General features: G+C 45.4%; 1 protein-coding gene across 1 annotated transcript in view; it reads left to right on the top strand.

The window, feature by feature from the left end:
• LOC126092361 (sodium-coupled monocarboxylate transporter 1-like) overlaps window positions 1-25734 on the top strand; it is a 300651-nt gene that overhangs the window by 92611 nt on the left and 182306 nt on the right. The window contains exon 5 of the mRNA XM_049907903.1: window positions 2089-2140. Within this exon, the coding sequence (XP_049763860.1) occupies window positions 2089-2140 (52 nt within the window). The remainder of the gene's footprint in view (window positions 1-2088; window positions 2141-25734) is intronic.

Here is a 25734-nt window from a genome sequence, read left to right on the forward strand (position 1 = left end):
AGGTTCGAATTCTGCCTCGGGCATGGATGTGTGTGATGTCCTTAGGTTAGTTAGGTTTAAGTAGTTCTAAGTTCTGTGGGACTGATGACCACAGCTGTTAAGTCCCATAGTGCTCAGAGCCATTTGAACCATTTAGATGGCTAAAATATGTTGCTGTGGTATGACCAGTGAGTGAGTGAGTGTGAGTACAGAACATTGTATACAAGAGAAAGGTGAGTTATAAACAGTTCGGACAGTAAGAGAATTGAAGTTCCCGAAATATGATACAGCATAAGAACGCTGAAGATGTGATAGGTATACTGAGTAACTAATGAAGAGCTACTGGATATAACTGGGGAGAAAAAGTCTTTATGGTACAACCTGGCTAAAGAAGGTAAAGTCTTATAGAACACATCCTCATGCATCAAAGCATTTTTAATTTCGTCTTGGAGAGAAGCGTGAAATGGAGAGGGACAAAAATTATAGTGAGAGACTAAAACTCGACTGCAGTACTACAGTAAGCTTGCTATAAGGGTAGAGATGAACAGGCTTGCACGGGCTAGACTAGCAGTGAGCGCTGCATTATGCAGGTCTTCGAACTGAAGTCCACAATGTACACTGCCTGGCAGGAAACAGTGAAGTGCCCAGAAGGGGAGGAGGAAACTAAATGAAATTTCACGGATTGAAAGAGTATGAGAAGTTATTGCAGTGAACCAATTTTACAAGGAACTTTGCAGCATGAGCTCACTAATCACTGTTACGCTGCATCCCTTCTAGCCTGGATTCATGCACTGAAAGTGGTGCCATAAGGCCAGTGCACCCTCTCCTGGGGCAAGTTGGCCAAGAACTGCTTTGATTGGTCCTTGATATCCCGGTCACGCGCTCTGTGACGATCTTCTGAGCGCATCACTCTTTTTTTTTTTTTTTTTTGTCTGGTAGCATAATTATGTATATACTTTTGCATAAGGCTTCATTTTTTACCGTCATACACATTAATTCAAAAATGGTTCAAATGGCTCTGAGCAGTATGGGACTTAACTTCTGAGGTCATCAGTCCCCTAGAACTTAGAACTACTCAAACCTAACTAACCTAAGGACATCACACACATCCATGCCCGAGGCAGGATTCGTAGCTGCGACCGTAGAGGTCGCGCGGTTCCAGTCTGTAGCGCCTAGAACCGCTCGGCCACTCCGGCCGGGGCATACACATTAATTCTTAAATAGTTAGATACGAATGCCAAATAACCTGTAAAGTTACACTTTCCATTTCATTAGGACATTATTGTGGTCTTAGTAGGAAAAATTATTTGCGGCTGCTATCCACACTGGTTTATCCTGTACAAATAACGTCATCTCTCTGTCAACCAGTTCCTTCTTTTAGTAAATGGGGGCCGTAAATTTCTTTTCTTCTCGATTTGATTCTTCATTATTTATCCGCTTTGTACGTCTAACCTTCAACATTTTTCAGTACCACCACATTACAAAAGCCTCTAGCTTTTCATTAGGATACAGCAAAGACCCATGAATTACGTAACTAATTGCATTCAACAAAATACTTGCTCAACATTCCTTAATGTTTAGTACAGTGAAAACGTCCATGATACGTACTTCACTCCTGAAACATCACACAGGATGTCGTTAAGTCATACTGTCCATAGTGGTCTTTCTTTCAGGAGTGCGAAGTCTGTTTGACGTCAAGGAGAGCATCTAGATTCTAGAAAGACTGGAATGAAGGGAATGGGTTAAGGGCATGCTGCAAATGTGATGTTCTCTACGTAAATTTCAAATTATATTTTGCTGTAAGGTTCCACTCAGTTACAAATACATATATGTGAAAGAAATTTCATCGTTCTCTTCCGTCCCGTTTCTCAGGCTTACCTCAAATTCGACCCAAAATATAATGGTATTCATTCAATGATCATTTACCAACGTACATTTTACTACTTTCATATCCTTTGCGGGAGAGGTAAAATGGGATTTAACTGCATAAATAGAAAGAAAATAACAGAATAAAAATAATTCTCATGCTTTCTCACTTACCAGTATAAAATATTTAAAACATGTTTAGTTTCCACCACTGCAGTAAAGACGATATATCTTTTGTTTCAGCTGGTGTGGATTCCCATAGTCATCTACGTTCCTGCTGTAGCGTTCAACCAAGGTGAGTCGGAGTTCCGTAACGTCAAACTCGCTTCACTTTTATTTAAGAAGCTATCTTAATGTAGTGGCTTCAATATTCTTGTTAATATTCGCTTGCGACGCTCATTATGTGATATCCAATAAGCATTACATCTGGAGTTCACAATTTTGTAGATTGCAGCTGCACCACAGACAACCAACTCAAACGGGTCGGTTGTCTAGAAGTGTTACTGAACTGATGACATTCACTACTTGTTGAGAAAATTGGTCATAAACGATCTGTCCCAGATGGATTACATGCAGTCCAAATATTTCCTATAATAATATAGAAACGTTAGTGAAAACTGCAGCGCTAAGTAGGATACACGTGAATGAAACGTTTAGCAGATTATTTCGAAATAAATTCGCTGACTGCAAATAACTTGGCATCAGCTATGTTAGGTATAGATATACTACCTATTACTAACCTACCAAAATTTGCGTTGGACCGGGACTCGAACCCAGATTCCCCGCTTATCGCAAGCAGTCTCCTTAACCCTTTGTTTTTCCTTCAACTCCAAAATTTTGGGTACAATTTTAATACACATTATCTCTGTTATAGAGAACACATGGTAAATAATTTAAATAACATTAATCACATCAACATGAAATGAAATTTGAGCACATTTATTTCTTGCGTCCATCTTCCAACACACAGCTGAACTCAAAACACCCAAGAACAAATAAGAGAATGGAAACTGCGATTATTTTATCGCTTAGATAATGACGATATAGTCGAAGGAACTCGAAGTAATGATGTAAACAAATACTATACGCCATTCCAAGCGCACTTCACATCTGCCGGCAGTGTTCAATAACCATTTCGCCCCATGTCAAAGTCAACTACCTGCCCAGTATTCCCCACTGTTAGGGGGGTTTACGAGGACACTACACAGATAATTTGCGAAGAGTCGTTGATACAGAAGAGTGCTCTCAAGTGTGCTATGATAGTCTTGGAGATATTTCCGATAGTCAAGAACCAACTCCTCATCATCTCGAAATAAGTAGTAAATAGACATGCCTTCAAACCATGTGAGAGAGTGAATCTTTGCGGTCGGGAAGTAAGTTGTGCCTCCAAGCATAGGAGGAGCAATTGTTTGAGGCGGGATGCGAAGATAGCAGACGATGCTTTTCTGCACCAGCATCCATATATCAAACTCTGATCCACGCGTTAAACGATGTTCGTCAGTGTCTGGCAGGTGACACTGCGAGCAGACGGGAGAATCTGTTAGCCCAGTAGTGTGCAACCTGTGTCAGGCCACGTATTTCTGGTTAACCACATGGTACAACATTGCTTGAACCCGTGTAGGGAGGAAAACCTGTTAGATCGTCTATCAGATCTCTTTTAATATTCCATACGGTTTTATACTTTTTGATACTACGTAAGATAGGAGGTTAGCATTAATTATTTTCGTTACATACGTGAGACCATCAGTAGCAGAGTATCTTATAGGAGGCCAAAATAAAAGGTTTGTTTTCAATTTAAATGAGCGCCACGCTCTCTAGAAGATTATCATAACTGGTTTTCATCTGAATAGCGTCAATGCCGAAGTTCACAGACCTACGACAAATGGTATGTCTGAATGTATTTGAACTCTAACAAAATTAACTCATGGAACTATTCAGATTTAAATTAAATAATGTTTTAAAATGATTTTATCACTTCTGCTCTTGAGGAAAGCTGTAAGAAAAGTTAATAATAAGTCCACCGCTTAATGGCGGCCACTTGCCAGTCAGCGATCACTGCTTTCGTCTTCTTGATAGCTGAAAATGCTAATTATTCTCTCTTTTCAATTAAAACATCGCGTATAGTGGCTGGCATGTTCTTGAAATAATACAATGAACTCACTTTTACACACATATTTCCATCACTAACCTGATACACACCTTTTTTATCGTCTAGTCGAAAGAACAAAAAGAACATCTGCTAGCGTTCAACGCTACACACAATATCTATCTAACAATAGTAACATGAGAATCAGAAACAGCAGAAGAGTGAGTAATAACTTATCATTTCCATTTCTATACTTATACAAAGATACACAACTGACCATTAAAATTGCTACACCACGAAGATGACGTGCTACAGAAGCGAAATTTAACCGACAGGAAGAAGATGCTGTGATATGCAAATGATTAGCTTTTCAGAGTATTCACACAAAGTAGGCACCGGTGGTGACACCTACAACGTGCTGACATGAGGAAATATTACAACCGATTTCCCATACACAAACAGCAGTTGACCAGCGTTGCCTGATGAAACGTTGTTGTGATACCTCGTGTAAGGAGGAGAAATGCATACCATCGCGATTCCGACTTTGATAAAGGTTGGATTGTAGCCTATCACGATTACGATTTATCGTATCGCGTCATTGCTGCTCGCGTTGGTCGAGATCCAATAACTGTTTATGGAATCGGTGCGTTCAGGGGGGGGGGGGGTAATACGGAACGCCATGCTGGATCCCAACGGTCTCGTATCACTAGCAGTCGAGATGACAGGCATCTTATCCGCATGGCTGTAACGGATCGTGCAGCCACGTCTCGATCCCTGAGTCAACAGATGGGAACGTTTTCAAGACAACAACCATCTGCACGAACAGTTCGACGACGTTTGCAGCAGCATGGACTATCAGCTGGGAGACCATGGCTGCGGTTACCTTTAACGCTGCATCACAGACAGGAGCGCCTACGATGGTGTACTCAACGACGAACCTGGGTGCACGAATGGCATAACGTCATTTTTTCGGATGAATCCAGGTTCTGTTTACAGAATCATGATGGTCGCATCCGTGTTTGGCGACATCGCAGTGAACGCACATTGGAAGCGTGTATTCGTCATCGCCATACTGGCGTATCACCCGGCGTGATGGTATGGGTTGCCATTGGTTACACGTCTCGGTCACCTCTTGTTCGCATTGACGGCGCTTTGAACAGCGGAGGTTACATTTCAGATGTGTTACGACCCGTGGCTCTACCCTTCATTCGATCCCTGCGAAACCCTACACTTCAGCAGGATAATGCACGACCGCATGTTGCAGGTCCTGTACGGCCTTTTTGGATACAGAAAATGTTCGACTGCTGCCCTGGCCAGCACATTCTCCAGATCTCTCACCAATTGAAAACGTTTGGTCAATGGTGGCCGAGCAACTGGCTCGTCACAGTACGCCAGTCACTACTCTTGATGAACTGTGGTATCGTGTTGAAGCTGCATGGGCAGCTGTACGTGTACACGCCATCCAAGCTCTGTTTGACTCAATGCCCAGGCGTATCAAGGCCGTTATTACGGCCAGAGGTGGTTGTTCTGGGTACTGATTTCTCAGGACCTATGCACCCAAATTGCGTGAAAATGTAATCACATGTCAGTTCTAGTATAATATATCTGTCCAATGATTACCTGTTTATCATCTGCATTTCCTCTTGGTGTAGCAATTTTAATGGCCAGTAGTGTATAAATGTTTTATTTCGCCCTATTCTTTACTGAGATATTGTTTATCATCGTCATTGTCTTTCGCTACCGTAGTATCGACGTTATATTTTTTGTAAATTATTTTTTTTTCACAATTGACTTTCAGTCTGGTCTGTTCGGTTCAAAATGTTCAAATGTGCCTGAAATCTTATGGGACTTAACTGCTAAGGTCATCAGTCCCTTAGCTTACACACTACTTAAGCTAAATTTTCCTAAGGAGAAACACACACACACACACCCATGCCCATGGACTCGAACCTCCTCCGGAACCAGCCGCACAGTCCATGACTGCAGCGTCTTAGACCGCTCGCCTAATCCTGCGCGGCCGGTCTGTTTGGTCTTATTCAGTATTTTTATACACACTTCACACGTATTATTCTTAAACATCGGAAAAGGGACACTACAATTGCTCTCCACGCCGCAGCCCTTAGGGCAGCAATTACGTTGTGAAGCATGGATGTCAGCAGCAACGATAGATGCCCCTCGCTTTCGGAGCTCGAGCAGTGTGCAATCGTAACAGGTGGGCAGATGAACGCCGGCATCAGTTCCTATAAGTGATGTATGTTGACAGATCCACAGTTTCGCCATTATGCACAAATATAAGGCTGCATTCCTCACTCGTACACCTATAAGCCTCAGTCTGCCTTCACATTGAAGGAGGGTGAGGGTATCGTAGCGAACTTTAAATGGCAATCCAGCAGTAGGGTAATATACAAACACCGCCTGCACTGTAGTTAGTGGGAGTACGTGAACCACGTGTATGAACTTGGTCGCCATATATACACTCCTGGAAATGGAAAAAAGAACACATTGACACCGGTGTGTCAGACCCACCATACTTGCTCCGGACACTGCGAGAGGGCTGTACAAGCAATGATCACACGCACGGCACAGCGGACACACCAGGAACCGCGGTGTTGGCCGTCGAATGGCGCTAGCTGCGCAGCATTTGTGCACCGCCGCCGTCAGTGTCAGCCAGTTTGCCGTGGCATACGGAGCTCCATCGCAGTCTTTAACACTGGTAGCATGCCGCGACAGCGTGGACGTGAACCGTATGTGCAGTTGACGGACTTTGAGCGAGGGCGTATAGTGGGCATGCGGGAGGCCGGGTGGACGTACCGCCGAATTGCTCAACACGTGGGGCGTGAGGTCTCCACAGTACATCGATGTTGTCGCCAGTGGTCGGCGGAAGGTGCACGTGCCCGTCGACCTGGGACCGGACCGCAGCGACGCACAGATGCACGCCAAGACCGTAGGATCCTACGCAGTGCCGTAGGGGACCGCACCGCCACTTCCCAGCAAATTAGGGACACTGTTGCTCCTGGGGTATCGGCGAGGACCATTCGCAACCGTCTGCATGAAGCTGGGCTACGGTCCCGCACACCGTTAGGCCGTCTTCCGCTCACGCCCCAACATCGTGCAGCCCGCCTCCAGTGGTGTCGCGACAGGCGTGAATGGAGGGACGAATGGAGACGTGTCGTCTTCAGCGATGAGAGTCGCTTCTGCCTTGGTGCCAATGATGGTCGTATGCGTGTTTGGCGCCGTGCAGGTGAGCGCCACAATCAGGACTGCATACGACCGAGGCACACAGGGCCAACACCCGGCATCATGGTGTGGGGAGCGATCTCCTACACTGGCCGTACACCACTGGTGATCGTCGAGGGGACACTGAATAGTGCACGGTACATCCAAACCGTCATCGAACCCATCGTTCTACCATTCCTAGACCGGCAAGGGAACTTGCTGTTCCAACAGGACAATGCACGTCCGCGTGTATCCCGTGCCACCCAACGTGCTCTAGAAGGTGTAAGTCAACTACCCTGGCCAGCAAGATCTCCGGATCTGTCCCCCATTGAGCATGTTTGGGACTGGATGAAGCGTCGTCTCACGCGGTCTGCACGTCCAGCACGAACGCTGGTCCAACTGAGGCGCCAGGTGGAAATGGCATGGCAAGCCGTTCCACAGGACTACATCCAGCATCTCTACGATCGTCTCCATGGGAGAATAGCAGCCTGCATTGCTGCGAAAGGTGGATATACACTGTACTAGTGCCGACATTGTGCATGCTCTGTTGCCTGTGTCTATGTGCCTGTGGTTCTGTCAGTGTGATCATGTGATGTATCTGACCCCAGGAATGTGTCAATAAAGTTTCCCCTTCCTGGGACAATGAATTCACGGTGTTCTTATTTCAATTTCCAGGAGTGTAGGTTATGATATTCGACACACTGTAGCAGGTCCATGCACTGAAGTAGGTTACAGAGGACTTCTGTGCGTGTAGCCTGCAGTAAGTAGTTCTCTATAGTTCATGACAGCCATGCGTCACAAACCCCATATAAAGGTATGCCCAAAAATCCGATCTCTTTCAACTGTGAGAGAGGCGCCACGCAGCCGTCCTGGAGGCGCTTTCCAGTTTGAATCACCACCGACTTGGCTACATTGATGTGGCTCCTCGTCACCAATCCATGCCGCTTGATCCATTCAAGCATAGAGCGTCCCCCATTACCCAATCGGACCAGCAGTAGAAGGCTATCAGCAAACGCTCTGAAGCGGAAAGTGTTCCCTCAACGTTATCCCCCAAAATCTGCGTTTCAGCCCTCCTGTGAGCGGTTCCAGCGCGACAGTGCAAAAAAATCATGGGGAGTGGACAACCTTGCGGAACAGAACACTAAACTGGCAAGGGGTGCGCTGAATATCCCTTTACCAGTAAATGGGACGAGGCACCGCGTAAGAGGCCCAAAAACACGTCGTGGGAAGTCAATGCGAGCCAGAAGTTCCGTAAGAAACTTGTGGTGCACTTTGTCGAAAGCATCAACTGAGACCACAGCAGCTCGACGGCGACAGAATGTGGCGAGAGCTATCAAATCCCTAGATTCGCCGATGCCAGTTTGCATGTTGACCTCTCCTTCCTGTGTCGCCGGCCAGTGTGGCCGAGCGGTTCTAGGCGCTTCAGTCTGGAACCGCGCGACCGCTACGGTCGCAGGTTCGAATCCTCCCTCGGGCATGGATGTGTGTGTCCTTAGGTTAGTTAGGTTTAAGTATTTCTAAGTTCTAGGGGACTGATGACCTCAGCTGTTAAGTCCCATAGTGCTCAGAGCCATTTGAACCAGTTTTAACCTTCCTGTGTCTCTGTGCCATCGAAATGATCAATGGCTAGACTTTCTTTCTGCTCGCCACCAAAGTCGGGAGAAGAGTCCGCCTTTAATATTGTAATTCGGCATTAGTCCTCTTAGAGGCCTGTGTTCTGGAATGAATAGTCCATCGACGAATGCAGGTGGCATGCAAAAACGGGGAGATATCAGATCTCGGTACACGCTAATCCAACGTAAAGTCCGATAGAATTCCAGCGGCAGTCCGTCTACTCCGGGCTACTTGTTAAGCGCTCCCTTGTCTAGGGTGTCCTCAGCGTCATCCTGCACAATCTCCGCTATTAGAAACGATGCTGCTGTGCCGTCAAGGGTGTAAGACACGTACCACAAAACGTCGCTATCGCCCCCTCCTCTATATTCTCCTGATAAAAGCGTCCACAATGGTCTCCTGGGTCATCAACGATCGACCAACCTGCAAAATGAGGTCCGGGATGAGCTGAGCTGGGCTGCCGTCGGCGTCGACGACTATCGAGCACGATGTTGTCCACAGCTGGGATTTCGCGACTTGCTCGGTCTTGACGCCGCGACTGTACGATGACCTCTTCCAATTTTCGCCTTGTAAGAGGCAGTGTCTTGGCTTACTTCGATGGCTTGCAATCTGTCGCTCTGGTTACAGTGGTTAGGATGCGATTTCGCGAAGCATTGTTTAATAAAATTCCAAAGTATGAAGATGCCACGCAGTGATGTCTTTTCCATATTGTATCACCACCCGCCGGAACGTCGAAGGGTATTTTAAACGAAGCCGTTTGCAGTCTACCCACGCGGCTGCGATAACCTAAGGACATCCCGGGTCCAGGTGGTGTGCCGCATTCATCTTCCTGATCCCACAGCTGCGCTATACTCGTTGTTGGTGGAGGGCGACCGAGCTCAGAAAGCACTATTGTCTCGCAAGATCATGTGAGACATAGATGTGATTAAGATGAATTTCCGAGTGAGTGGTAAGATACGTGTGTCCTGGACGGTCACGTTGCGTCATATATGTCGCATAACTATAGAAGTCATGCAGCGAGTGTAAGTGCATATCTTACAAAGAAGTAAAGTCAGTATGTGACACACGGAACGTCTCTCGCCATTGTTCCAGTCGTTCAAATGGTTCAAATGACTCTGAGCACTATGGGACTCAACATCTGAGGTCATAAGTCCCCTAGAACTTAGAACTACTTAAATCTAACTAACCTAAGGACATCACACACACCCATGCCCGAGGCAGGATTCGAACCTGCGACCGTAGCAGTCCGGCGGTTCCGGACTGCAGCGCCAGGACCGTTAGACCACCGCGGCCGGCTGTTCCAGTCGTATTGAGGTTAATTGTGGCGATACCTTAGGCCTATCGTCGGACTGCAGTTGCTAAGTTATTCATTAGGTCGGATATCTGTATTGACTGTCAAGTTATGTCGGCACTTCCAATCACCCCCAACACCACTAGCGCCACTAGCGTGCACCCTGTCGGGGTACCTTATGTTGCGTCATCGTCCTCCTCAATGCCGTAGAATGCAAATCAAGACTATTTTCCATCGTCCCCTCAGCGTTGGGATGGGTGGCCGCACTCCAGCATGTGTGGGGCAGCACCAGTCTCACGTATCGATGTTTGAGCACTCAGCTCACATACAAAACTTCCAAGTCCCATTCCGCGTTCCCACGATGCAGCCGACGACTGTTGTCTCTGTGGGAGCATCGTACTGGTGGGTAGAGCCCTCGTCGCTGGCAGCTGGTCCTCAACCTGTACTGAAGTTGTAGTGCGCCCCCACATTCTGCGCATTGGGGTCATCCCATATGGGTGTCTCCCGTGTCAGACAAAGGCAACGATTCATGACGCTTCAGCACAAAGGCTGCAGTTGACACTATTAGCAAGCCTATCGCCATTCTGTCGTCATAAACATCGTCATCTATCGATGAGGTCGCACTGTCGGGATGGAGTCTGTGATACATAGAACGGGCATTTTACCTTCCTGCTGCAACGGAGGATGCTAACGTCGTCGTCATCAGGGAGTGCTGGATGCAGTGGTTGAGCGGCAGCAGTCCTATGGGCGGGAACGTAAATCACGAGAAGCAACGCTGGCTGCTATGGCAGAGCCATGTCCGCTGGCGGTAGTTGCGTGATCCGGCGTTAAATGCATTCGGTCGGAGGTGTCCCTTTTTCCCACGTCCGGAACAGTTTTTCTGGTTGTTCATCGTAAATGAGGATGGCACGACAGCCACCGATGTAGAGATATGAGGGAATATGATAAAATTCTCCCGGGCTTCCAGCCGTGTCAAGTGGTTAAAATCCATGAGCTTTTGGCTGTGTGCTCCTCGGTCGTTGTCAAGTGGTGACTGTCGAATGATAGCTGCTGCCCTCCTTATATAGTCGCGCTGCGTTCAGTGACGTCACTGGAGCGCACTCCAGCGTCATATATGGTAATGTTTTCGTTGCGCACTTGCCACGCCGACTTCAACCTTCCAATGGCCGGGTTCCAAGCTGCTCAAGCTGCAGGCCGCCGTCTTAATGGTGTCTCAGAAACTTTTATCTCGATCGCTTTTATGACATTGTCCCAGAAACTTATAGGCCGTGTAATAACAGATGCCTCGGCGAATGTAATACAGCAAGTTTTTGTACGTCCATCCTTGCGCCTGGAGGTCTGGGGGACTACGGCCATTCTTGTAGGACGTCACATGCAAAGGCGATGACTACGACCCTTCATCAAGAAGACATTGCGGTAAGCCCGCATCTCGTGGTCGTGCGGTAGCGTTCTCGCTTCCCACGCCCGGGTTCCCGGGTTCGATTCCCGGCGGGGTCGGGGATTTTCTCTGCCTCGTGATGGCTGGGTGTTGTGTGCTGTCCTTAGGTTAGTTAGGTTTAAGTAGTTCTAAGTTCTAGGGGACTGATGACCATAGATGTTAAGTCCCATAGTGCTCAGAGCCATTTGAGCCATTGCGGTAAGTTCCTATGGGACCAAACTGTTGAGGTCATCGGTCCCTAGGCTTACACATAACTTAAACTAACTTACCCTAAGGACAAACGTGGCAAGGCGCCTTAGACCGTGCCGATATCCGTGCCGCAGCCGTCGTCCATGCCCTCCGTGTGAACGCAGGCAAACGATGAGGGTTTCTAGTCGAAGGTAAGTGATGACCCGTGCGACGATCGCAAATCTGCAATGGGAGGAGCTATCTTCCTTGCTGGCCTTAGTGAAAAGAATGTGACGAAAGACCGGAAAGCGAGATTCCACCAGGGCTGCCATATATTCACTGACAACATTCTGATTCAGGCTGTTGTAGTCAGCTCTGATGAAAATTTCTGAAACATCAGGTCGGTATTTCTTCATTATATGGAACAATGCGGTGTGGCAAAGCAGCTAGCGTCGATGTTTGGCGTGCTACAGGTCGCCCATTCGAACTTGACCACCTGTAATTATTTTTTATTTAGGATTCATCATTCCTGGAAGGTTGTCCAAATTTCTTAAGTTCGTAATTTTTGTATAATCTGGAATATTCGATGTCTTTATAAATATCTACACTCTCTGTCCAAGAGTTCAGATCTGTACTGGCTGTACGTTGGTGTTCGTAATAAGCGTGCTTTCAGTGTAGAGTGTTGAGTTTCATTGTCGACGCAGCTTTCGGGTTTGGACGGGACACTTTGTGCGCTATGGGTTTTCACGTGATTAGTTTTCACTGAAATCGGAGGAAACGAGTACACTTGTGTTGTCCACTGACTGCAGCGTCCAGAGTTACCCGGGATGTCTAATATTTGCCATAAAAAGTGATTGGCTCTGTGCCTCGTCCATATTCATAGCGCATGCAAGCCGCATGGGAAACTTTAGTCGCTTTAAATGGAGCGGCACATTTGAATCACCGGGTGTCAACGAAATGCGACAAATTAATACGACTTCACATGTATGAAAAGATCTTAAGTTGCACCATCTGTTGTTACATTTTGCGTGGTGTGTCTCATCGTGTTTTTGAAGAATGCGTCTTCTATTGTTTCACCTAAAGTTTTCACTATCTCAAGTAGGGCTGTGCTGAGCACAACTCAGACTGCTCGAATAGTTTACGTCACAGTTCTGGAAATCTCGATTTTCGTTCTATCTTTTGATCGGACCGCGATCTGGTGACTTTTGTTGCTACTACAGCCACGGCCCACCTTGACGTTTGGATTTTAATAATAACAATGGCTGTGAAACACGGACTAAAATATGTTATACGGTTTATATCATGTGTGACAACAGCAACTAATCAATGAATAACAGTTCGCAATCATGTTTCTGTCAAGTTCTCGAGCTTTCGCTCGTCCCGCGATCTGGTGACCGCTGATGATACTATGTCCAAGATGGGTATTACCGCTGTAATTTATTCTCGCAATAGGAACTGCAGTCAGTTAATACGATATATTTCGTTTCCAGGCGTTTAATTTTTCTTTTTTTTTCATTGTTTCATCTGAATGCACAGATTTGAAGTAAATCGGTTAAGTACTTTTCGAGATGTTTGGTAAAAACGTACATAGACAGTTCAAGTAAAACTACGAAATCTTGTCTAGAAGCTGAAGTGTGCATAATTTCATCAAGATCGAAATAAAACTGTAGATTTGAATGAAATACAAACAAACAAACAAACGGACACTCGTCTTTATACATATAGATTAGTACGCTCTAGTTAGCAAAAGCGTCTATTTTAAAAAGTTACAAATAGTTTCTGATTTTTAGAGACACACTTTCGGGTTGACACGACCGAGAGAGAGAGAAATGAGAAACGACAGTAGAAAATGACGGCGTGTTACCTACCCAGCACTATGGGGTGCCATCTACACATGTAGCTACACACAGGGGACCGACAGATCTTCCTACAGCGTAGATCATGAAGGTAGAACCCCTCGCGAAAGATACGCTAGGCTTTGTATTAGAGCCTCTTAAAACTCCTCTCTGTGTATGAGCCCTAAGTACCAGTCCTTGGGATCTAGACAAGGCCATGCCAATGTCAAGGAGAGGTAGGCCCCAGGAATGGGAAAAACCGACTGGTTAAAACTGATACCGGTATTTTGGCTCTGAATAATCGGTTTTTTCGGTATTTGTTCGGTCTCGGTTATAACAGGTCCTTTTCCGTGGTTATTAAGAACCGGATAATAAACGGATAGTTATAAACCAGTGTGTCATTTTGTCATAGCAGTGGTGCTAGAATTGTTGGTTTTTAAACAAATCTTTTTTGAAAAACGATTTATATTTATTCATAAAATTTTCATTGCTTTCAAATATTGGTTTACTATAAAAAATCGACAAAGCTATCAGTGTTATTTTAATAACGACTCCGACGGTTAAAAATGAGCAACCAACACGTGACATAAGAATGGATACAGCACTGCTGGAACAATAATGTGCCTGACGTACTTAATTACCCAGAATTAGTGATCCTTTTGTTTTTTGGGTGCAGAGTAGATGGTGTATGCCAGGCTTTTCATTCACAAACCAAAAAAAATTACCAGTGGTAGAAATTTTTGTTGACTTTTGAAGGATTTGTTTCGTCTTGGAATGATATTGTTCCTGATGAAAGGAGTCGACTTACAGACAAACACATTATGGAACAAGTATTTATGAACAGACTGGACAATACTGGCCTATGGATTAATTCATTAGTCAAATTTTAACTATTGTCAAGTAATTATTCCTAGTAAATGTTTCAGTTTGTCAGCGTTCTAAACTGTATATCTCAATTTTTGAAAAAACAATTTTCGCTTTGTTATCAAAAAATTATTTGTATTCGCATTCATAATAAAAGTAACGAAATATATATGACTACAAAATACGTTTATCTTTCGAGATAATTAAAGAGCAAGAAGGCTACAAATTTTACACGAAAGCTTATTTTTTGTGTTTATTATTATTATTGCGTGAATTGAATGAAGAAGGAAAAGGGGGGAAGGAAAATAAAGGGAAGGGACTGTTGATTATATGCAAGCGTGGTGTCTGTTTTTCTGACATGTCCGAAAGAACAGACACTATACGGAATCCGCAGCTGCGATACATATTATGAATTAAAGAAGAGGGGGAGGGAGAAAGGAAAGAAAAGCGAAGGGACTGTTGATATCAGCTGCATCAGGGCTTTCGTCTGCCATTTCTACGAAATTATAAAAGAGAATGTAAATTAAGGGATCAGTAATAAATTAATTAAAAACTTAGCAATTCATACGTTGTTTATAATAAAAACAGAAAGTAGCTCATCTGCTGCCTGTGTCTATACAGTGAGTCTTTGTCTGTTTGTAGTCTTTGGGAATACGTAACACGGAAAACAGAACTCTTCTACCACAGTTTTCACGCTTTAGCACTGACTTCTCGTAATGCTCAAATAGCTGTATGATCCTCGATTATAGCATGACTTTTGAGCAGAGTTTAAAAAAATTGGAATCAATTGGAGAATACTGATGACTTTTGTAGCATTCAGCCCCTCCTTTCCTTTCGAGAAAAGCATCGAGCGGTATGTTGACTAAGTTTTCTTTTAGTTACCTATTTTATTTGACATTTGATTCTAGTTTTCTTGAAACGTATATGATATCTAAGTTTATTACTGGAAAAAATAGCAATAAAACCGAAAATAGGTTATATCAGAAACAGGATATTTTTAGCAGCTATAGGAGTCAGGTTAAACTGGAGATGAAAAAACCGGTATAATCAAAATCCGTTTGATTCAGCGATAGCTACCATCACTAAGAGAGCCCCACCAAGGACGCAGCTACCGAGTGGGCGCAAAAGCTGACCAAGAAAAAGGTGATTAAAGGACCAGGAGATGTACGTGAGTTATCCCATTACTTGAGTTCCTGTCTTTTCCCTGCGAGAAGACGCAGTTCCCTCGTTCCGAGACTGTGAACACATCTCGTTGTCACAGCGTCATTCTGTCCAAGTAGCATGACAAAGAAATGACTACTATCGAACAGGTGGCATGCGGGTTATGTGTCATCAGTGCGCTTTGGTGATACAGATGGCGCCTACACAGCTGGCTCGTGTTCAACGAAGGAGTCTTGCTGCTAATTCCCTAACGTACCGTAGGACATCAAAGGCTGGACAGTGGATGCGGAAGCAAAGATGCTAATTGATCCAAGACCAGACATTTGCCGGTTTCTGCCAATTGAGGACTGGAGTCGAACTGTGCTAGAGTGCTGTAAAGTATTTGATACAATAAGAAGAAGATTCGTCATGTAACAAACCCTCACTTTAATGTACCCTTGGGAACATGAGTGTCTGGAAACATTTTTCCAAGAGGGTGGTAAGATTCCAAAATTGCCTGTTTTGACGTTACTTGTTTTCAAAAGGCAAAACTTATTGTACACCAAACGATTGATAGCTAGCCACTTGGTACTTTTAAGGTGGATTATTTTGATTCACAAATAGTAAGCATATTTCGTTGTTTTGCATTATTTATATGAACATAGATACCACCTTTTTGACTCGACGACCTGGAATTACGTTGTCATATAATTAAGACTGGGATATCCAACTAGTTGGGAAATTAAGCTAAAAATGTTCCCAAAAAAATAGTCATATTCCAATTACGCTAGGTTGAAACTGAAAATTAAAAATATGAAGTAGAAAAAAGTCATAAGGAGTGGGAAGATCCTGCTGCGTATCAACAAAACTAACCAACAAAAAATGCCAAAGTAATATTCCTCGAAGTGGAGAAACAGGAAATAACTTAAAAAAGATTTGCCCATCTTTGATGCCATTTACAACACACAATTTTCTTACAATAATTCCTGTTTGATCACATTAATGGACTTATTGTATTACTTTGAGGCTTTCCGGTTTTCGATGTTTACTGGCATAACTAAACTTGAACAAAATGCGTTTTGAGAGGCATATCTTTTTGGATTGGCTAGCTAACGTAAAGGCGTCACCCGTAGTCTAGGGGTAGCTTCCTTGACTAGTAAAAGGTCCTGAGTCATGGCTTCGATCCCTACCACTGCTTAAATTTTGAATAAAAGTCATCAGCAACGGCGGATAAAGATTGCCGCGTTGTAAGTCACTCTCGCTTCCGCCAATGGCCTTGTCAAAGAGAACAGAGCAGCAGTCAGAGGTTCAGGCACTCTCTTACCCTTGGGATTGGAAACTGCCCCTAAAATGAGGGAGAATCACCAATTAACAACGGCATGAGGATACAAAAGGCAATGTAAACCACAGATTAAAAACATATAATGTTTTTTCACAGACATTAGATTAAGTGGTAGAGAAAGTATATGAGAATATTGAACGGGTAATTCGATACTTAAAGGGAGACGAAAATCGAATTATCACGGGAGATTGGAATGAGATTGTACGGGAAGGAGTAGAAGAATGAGTTACGGGAGAATATGGGCATTGCAGTAGGAATGAGAGAGGGGAAAGAGTAATTGAGTTCTGCAATAAATTTCAGCTAGTAACAGAGATTTCAGCTGGATTACATCGTGGTCAGGCAGAGATTACGGAATCAGATATTTGATTGTAAGACGTACCCAGAAGCAGATATAGATTTAGATCGCAATTCAGTAATGATGAAGAGTAGGAGGAAGTTTATGACATTAGTCAGGAAGAATCAATACGAAAAGAAGTGGGATACGCAAGTACTAAGGAATGACGAGATACGCTTGAGGCTCTCTGAGGCTATAGATACAGCAATAAGGAATAGCTCAGTAGGCAGTACAGTTGAAGAGGAATGGAACTCTCTAGAAAGGGCAATCACAGAACCTGGATAGAAAAACGCAGGTACAAAGAAGGTAGCTGTTAAGAAACTTTGTGTAACAGAAGAAATTCTTGAATTGATCGATGAAAGAAGGGAGTACAAAAATGTTCACGGAAATTCAGTAATACAGAAGTACAAGTCACTAAAGAATGAAATAAATAGGAAGAGCAGTGAAGCTAAGGCGAAATGGCTCCATGAAAAATGTGAAGAAATCGAAAAGGAAATGACTGAATGATTGTCCAGAGGACTGACTCAGCATATAGAAAATTCAAAACAATCGTCGGTGAAATTAAACGCATGGGTGGTAACATTAAGAGTACAATGGGAATTCCACTGTTAAATGCAGAGGAGAGAGCGGATAGGTAAAAAGGCTTCTATGTGGGGGAAGACTTGTCTGATGACGTAACAGAAGAAGAAACAGGAGTTGATATAGAAGAGAAGGGGGACCCAGTATGAGAATCGGAATTTAAAAGAGCCTTGGAAGACCAACTGCAGCAGAAGGGATAAACAAAATTCTATCGGCAAAGCTATTGGGGGTACGGGAAGAAAACGACTATTCATGTTGGTGTACGGAATGTATGAGGCCCGCTGTGTGCCATCAGATTTTCGGAAGAACATCATCCAATCAGTTCCGAAGATAGCAACATCGGACAAGTGCGAGTATCATCGCACAGTCAGCCTAACAGGTCATCCATCCAAGTTGTTGGCACAGATAAGGTACAGAAGAATCGAAAAGAAAAGTGGGAATCAGTTAGGTAAGGATCAGTTTAAGCCCGCCCGGTTAGCCGAGCGGTCTAACGCAAGGCTTTCTGTAGCGGGAAGGAGCGCCTGGTCCCCGGCCCGGCGGACTTGTCTCGAGGTCCGGTGAGCCGGCCAGTCTGTGGACGGTTTTTAGGTGGTTTTCCATCTACCTCGGCGAATGCGGGCTGGTTCCCCTTGTTCCGCCTCAGCTACACTATGTCGGCGATTGCTGCGCAAACATGTTCGCCACGTACGCGTACACCACCATTACTACCACGCAAACAGGGGTTACACTCGTCTGTCGTCTGGTGTGAGACGTACCCTGGGGAGGGGGGGGGGGGTGTCCACCGGGGGCCGAACCGCACAATAACCCTGGGTTCGGTGTGGGGCGGCAGGGGGGTGAAGTTGACTGCTGTAGTCGTCGTGGGGTTGTGGACCACTGCGGCTGCGGCGGGGACGGAGCCTCTCCGTCGTTTCTAGGTCCTCGGTTAACATGCAACATACAAGGATCAGTTTGGGGAAAGATAAATGCACCAGAGGGGCGTTCTGTCGTTGAAGGTCATAAGCAAGACTGAAGAAGAATCAATACACGTTATAGGATTCGTCGACCTGTAAAAAACGTTCGACAATGTAAAACCATGCAAGATGTTCAAAATTCTTTGAAAAGTAGGGTTAAGCTATAACGAAAGATGAGTATGTACAAGAGCTAAGAGGGAACAGTAAGACTGGAGTCCGCAGCTCGTGGCCGTGCGGTAGCGTTCTCGCTTCCTGCGCCCGGGTTCCCGGGCTCGATTCCCGGCGGGGTCAGGGATTTTCTCTGCCTCGTGATGACTGGGTGTTGTGTGATGTCCTTAGGTTAGTTAGGTTTAAGTAGTTCTAAGTTCTAGGGGACTGATGACCATAGCTGTTAAGTCCCATAGTGCTCAGAGCCATTTGAACCAAGTAAGACTGGAAGACCAAGAACGAAGTGCTCCGATAAAAAAAGGGTGTAAGAAGGGGATGTAGACCTTCGCCTCTACTGTTCAATCTGTACATCGAAGCAGCAATGACAGAAATAAGCGGAGGGTTCAAGAGTGGGATTAAAATTGAAGGTGAGAAGAGATCAATGATAAGATTCGCTGATTACATTGCTGTCCTCAGTGAAAGTGGAAAAGAATTACGGGATCTGCTGAATGGAATGATCAGTCCAATCAGTAGAGGATACGGACTGAGATTAAATCGAAGGAAGACGAAAGTATATCAGAAATGAAAACAGCGAGAAACCTTACATCATAATTGGAGACCACGAAATAGACGAAATTAAGGAATTCTGCTACCTAGGCAGCAAAATAACCGATGATGGACGGAGCAAGAAGGACATCAAAAGCAGTCTAGCACCAGCAAACAGGGCATTCCTCGCCAAGAGAAGTCTGCTAGCTTAAAATATAGGCCCAAATTGGAGGAAGAAATTTCTAGCAACGTACCTTTGGAACACAGCATTGTATGGTTGTGAAACACAGACTGTGGGGAATCTAAACAATTGAGATGTTGTGCTGCAGACGAATGTTGAAAATTAGGTGGGCTGGTAAGGTAAGGAATGAGGAGGTTCTGCGCAGAATTAGAGAGGAAAGGAATAGGGGGAAAACGCTGTAAAGAAGAAGGGACAGGACTATACGACATCTGCTAAACATCAGGGAATAATTTCCTTGGTGCTAGAGGAAGCTACCGAAGGTAAAAAGTGTAGAGGAAGACAGAGGTTCAAATACATCCCGCAAATAATTGAGCACGTACGTTGCGACTCCTATTCTGACATGGAAAGTTTGGCAGAAGAGAAATTCATGGCAGCAGCAACGGACCAGTAAGAAGGCTGATGACTCAAAAAAAAAGCTTATATATAGCCTTGAGCCATTATACGACTAGATAAACGTGGGATATCTCCCAAAACCACCCTCAAGTTGATTGATAGAATAGAGTCAACAGCCAAGGGCTCAACCATGGGAGTCCTCATATCTGCGTTATAATCCAGCCACGCCAACTTATATCTTCGCATACATCGAGCGTTAGGTGTGTAACTAATCAAGCACAGGTTACACGACCCGAAACTTCCAAAATGACTGCAGAATGCGTAGCTCTGCGACTGTATTCTTCCAGCAGCGCTAGTCCACCAACGTATACAACAGAACTTTTGATCAGTCCGGCAGACGGTGTTAATGTGACAAGCAGTTTCAATGCTGTAATGAAAAAACAAGCATGTAACCAGATTCTAGGAGGTGGCATTTGCTCGATCTTGCTCCACCCCTTCCCCCCTTGCAGAAGCCTATTGTTGAGAACGCACTGTTTTGTTTTGAAAAATATACCGCAGATTCTGATGCTCAATATAGCAAAATGGTTCAAATGGCTCTGAGCACTATGGGACTTAACATCTGAGGTCATCAGTCCCCTAGAACTTAGAACTACTTGAACCTAACTAACCTAAGGACATCACACAAATCCATGCCCGAGGCAGGATTTGAACCTGCGACCGTAGCAGCAGCGCGGTGCCAAACTGAAGCGCCTAGAACCACTCGGCTACCGCGGCCGGCTCCAATATGGCAGAAATATCAATACAGCAGAGCTACATAAAGAAACATTGGCTTACAAATACCAGTGAAAAGTGCTGATGAAAGCTCTCAAAATACACTCCTGGAAATTGAAATAAGAACACCGTGAATTCATTGTCCCAGGAAGGGGAAACTTTATTGACACATTCCTGGGGTCAGATACATCACATGATCACACTGACAGAACCACAGGCACATAGACACAGGCAACAGAGCATGCACAATGTCGGCACTAGTACAGTGTATATCCACCTTTCGCAGCAATGCAGGCTGCTATTCTTCCATGGAGACGATCGTAGAGATGCTGGATGTAGTCCTGTGGAACGGCTTGCCATGCCATTTCCACCTGGCGCCTCAGTTGGACCAGCGTTCGTGCTGGACGTGCAGACCGCGTGAGACGACGCTTCATCCAGTCCCAAACATGCTCAATGGGGGACAGATCCGGAGATCTTGCTGGCCAGGGTAGTTGACTTACACCTTCTAGAGCACGTTGGGTGGCACCGGATACATGCGGACGTGCATTGTCCTGTTGGAACAGCAAGTTCCCTTGCCGGTCTAGGAATGGTAGAACGATGGGTTCGATGACGGTTTGGATGTACCGTGCACTATTCAGTGTCCCCTCGACGATCACCAGTGGTGTACGGCCGGTGTAGGAGATCGCTCCCCACACCATGATGCCGGGTGTTGGCCCTGTGTGCCTCGGTCGTATGCAGTCCTGATTGTGGCGCTCACCTGCACGGCGCCAAACACGCATACGACCATCATTGGCACCAAGGCAGAAGCGACTCTCATCGCTGAAGACGACACGTCTCCATTCGTCCCTCCATTCACGCCTGTCGCGACACCACTGGAGGCGGGCTGCACGATGTTGGGGCGTGAGCGGAAGACGGCCTAACGGTGTGCGGGACCGTAGCCCAGCTTCATGCAGACGGTTGCGAATGGTCCTCGCCGATACCCCAGGAGCAACAGTGTCCCTAATTTGCTGGGAAGTGGCGGTGCGGTCCCCTACGGCACTGCGTAGGATCCTACGGTCTTGGCGTGCATCCGTGCGTCGCTGCGGTCCGGTCCCAGGTCGACGGGCACGTGCACCTTCCGCCGACCACTGGCGACAACATCGATGTACTGTGGAGACCTCACGCCCCACGTGTTGAGCAATTCGGCGGTACGTCCACCCGGCCTCCCGCATGCCCACTATACGCCCTCGCTCAAAGTCCGTCAACTGCACATACGGTTCACGTCCACGCTGTCGCGGCATGCTACCAGTGTTAAAGACTGCGATGGAGCTCCGTATGCCACGGCAAACTGGCTGACACTGACGGCGGCGGTGCACAAATGCTGCGCAGCTAGCGCCATTCGACGGCCAACACCGCGGTTCCTGGTGTGTCCGCTGTGCCGTGCGTGTGATCATTGCTTGTACAGCCCTCTCGCAGTGTCCGGAGCAAGTATGGTGGGTCTGACACACCGGTGTCAATGTGTTCTTTTATCCATTTCCAGGAGTGTAGCTTTGAGGATATCTATGACAAATCCAATCACTGCAGCATGTTGACAATGCATTTGCAGTAAATCAAAGATGTTAAAAAGTAGTTTTGGTCAGGTATACGTGAATCAGACTGTCAGAGTCAGTTAATGTGTCAACAGAAGACGACAGAGCTGCTAAATTTCACTTCAATGAAATCAATGAGTTTGCTTCATTGAAAGGCCATGTAAAGTAAAAATATATCAAAACTCAATTCTAGATTAGGAATGTTTTCTCAATTACAGCCCTTTTATCCTACACTGAACAGCCAGAACATTATGACCACCGACTTATTTTCGACATAAGCCCGTCCAGGGGATAGCAGCGTCAGCTGGCGAGGAATGACTGCTAGTCAGCACGGTGCATACAGTATCAGCGAGAGTGCTCAAATGGTTCAAATGGCTCTGAGCACTATGGGACTTAACTTCTAAGGTCATCAGTCCCCTAGAACTTAGAACTACTTAAACCTAACCTAAGGACATCACACACATCCATGGCCGAGGCAGGATTCGAACCCGCGACCGTAGCGGTCACGCGGTTCCAGACTGTAGCGCCTAGAACCGCACGGCCACCCCGGCCGGCGCGAGCGTGCTGCCCGTGTGTAGAATGGGGAAGGCGCACGATCTTTCCGAATTTGACCAACGTGTATGTTAGAGAAGTGCTATGGTGAAGGTCTTTAACACGCAGCGAAACCAAGGTGAAACTATGTCCAGACATCGTAGGGTTGACGGTCACCCGTCATTGCAGATGCCGGACGTCGTAGTCTAAGCAGACTGGTAAACAGGGCAGGCGGCTAAGTGGAGCGAACTAACATCAGAATTTAATGCTGGGCAGAGGAGTACAAGTGCGTCTGAACACTCAGCGCACCAAATACTCCTGACTATGGGCCTCCGCAGCTGACGACCCAGCATGTGCCAATGTTAACACCACGACATCGGCAACTACCACTGAAATGGGCACGTGACCACCGGCACTGGACGTTGACGCAGTGGCAGAGCTTTGCAGGGTCTGATAAATCCCGATACCTTCTTCATCATACCGATGGGAGGGCGCGAATCCGTCCTAGTGTTTAATCTATACATCGAAGAAGCAGAGACGCAAATAAAAAGGAAGTTTGAAACGTCCCCTTAGAAAAATTATACATGACTGTGCTTCAACTGACACACAATATTTTTAGCGCAACGCAATCTGACTTCCAATAATCCCTACAAAACAATGGCCCTGACTAACATTAACCTATACCTTTCACAAATCACTTACCTCACAAAAATCTTCATTACTCGAACTACTGCAATACAGCGAGCGCCACTACTGCCAGCTAAATAAAAGATTCAAACTACGGAAGGCACTAACTACTAGTAGGCATAGTTAGCAAATGAAAGATTTTAGTAGAGAACAAACAATGTATTTACCCTAATATTCATCAAAAGTCATAATATATACAGCAGTTCATGACATCCATTTTTACAAATTTCAAAACTCCGCCATTTCTCTCCCCACATCCACCACTGCTGGCGGCTCACCTCCAACTGCGCAACGCTACGCGCTGTTCACATCCAGCTGCCGCTGCCCAACACTACAATGGCAGACAACAATGCAAACTAGCCACAGACTGCACACAGCACAGCCAGTGATTTTCATACAGAGCGCTACGTAACGTTGCCAATAAGAAAACCTAAACAGCCTACTTACAAGTTCAGGAGTGGAATAAAAATTCAGCGTGAAAGGATATCAATGAGACGATTCGCTGATGACACTGCTATCCTCAGTGAAAGTGAAGAAGAATGACATGGTGTGCTGAATGGAATGAACAGTCTAATAAGTGTAGAATATGGACTGATAGTAAATCGAAGAAAGACGAAAGTAATGAGAAGTAGCAGAAATGAGAACAGCGAGAAACTTAACATCAGGACTCATGTTCACGAATTAGATGGCGTTAAGGAATTCCACTACCTAGGCAGCAAGACAACCAATGACGAACGGAGTAAGGAGGACATCAGAAGCAGACAGGCACTGGCAAAGAGGCATTCCTGGCCAAGAGACGTCTACTAGTATCAAACACAGGCCTTAATTTGAGGAAGAAATTTCTGATAACGTACGTTTGGAGCACAGCATTGTACAGTAGTAAACGTGAACTGTGGAAAAACCAGAACGGAAGAGCATCGAGGCATTTGAGATGTGGTGCTACACATGAATGTTGAAAATTAGGTGGACTAAAAAGGAATGAGGAGGTTCTCCGCAGAATCCGTGAGGAAAGAAATATATGAAAACATTGTCAAGAAGAAGGACAGGACCATAGGACATTGTTAAGATATCGGGGAATAATTTCTGTGGGACTAGAGGGAGCTGTAGAGGATAAAAACTGCAGAGGACGACATAGATTGGAACACTTCCAGCAGATAACTGAGGAAGTAGGTTGGAAGTACTACTCCGAGATGAAGAGGTGGGTACAGAGAGGAATTCGAGCGGGCCGCATAAAAAATAAAATAAAATAAATAAAAGGTTCAAATGGCTCTAAGCACTATGGGACTTAACATCTCAGGTCATCAGTCGCCTAGACTTAGAACTACTTAAAACTAACTAACCTAGGGACATCACACACATCCATGCCCGAGGCAGGATTCGAAACTGTGACATCAGCAGCAGCGCGGTTCCGGTCTGCAGCCCCTAGATCCGCTCGGCCACAGCGGCCGGCGTGGGCCTCATCAAACCAGTCAAAACACTGATGACTAAAAAAAAATTGACGAAGTTGCTACCAACCTGTTTCACGACTGCAATGTAAAATTAGGCCCGACAGCTTCGCCAGTTTCTACTAGACGATAACGAACTGTTTCCTGAGCAGTAGGATAGATAGGACTAGTATTTCTTGTCTGAAGTTCTGTTCATCACATTTACAATGATAACTAACAATCTCTTTTTGTAATAGTCATATGCCGAGGCTGACCATCTTGTATGATTTACGACTTAGACAGCCTTAATCGTAACAACCGCTCTGCCACAACTCTTCCAGCGTGATGGGTTTTAAGAACTCCTAATGACAGTTTGAAATCCGCTAGCACAGTTCATCATATCGTCAGCAATAACGATTTCTACAAAATTTTCCGTTGCATTGTCTGTGGAGTAGACAGGATGAGAGAATTTTGTGCCGTACGAGATCACTTCACTGCCTTTAGTATGCAACGTTCCGAAAAAGTCAGCTGTGGTTAATGAGTCCTGTGCGGTGGCGCTTATGGTTACTAAACCTCCAATCGATTCTCTTGGGTAAAGTAGTACAGCTTTGAATAGTATACAGTTAATCTAAATTGTACAACAACATTACCTTCTACTTTCTATGCATACAGGAAAGGCGCCAAAGAGTTGTTGTTGCTGTTGTTGTTGTTGTTGTTGTGGTCTTCAGTCTTGAGACTGGTTTGATGCAGCTCTCCATGCTACTCTTCCTGTGCAAGCTCCTTCATC

The sequence above is a fragment of the Schistocerca cancellata genome, chromosome 7 (genome assembly GCF_023864275.1).
Source record: "Schistocerca cancellata isolate TAMUIC-IGC-003103 chromosome 7, iqSchCanc2.1, whole genome shotgun sequence".
In the NCBI taxonomy this organism is placed as follows: Eukaryota; Metazoa; Arthropoda; class Insecta; order Orthoptera; family Acrididae; genus Schistocerca; species Schistocerca cancellata.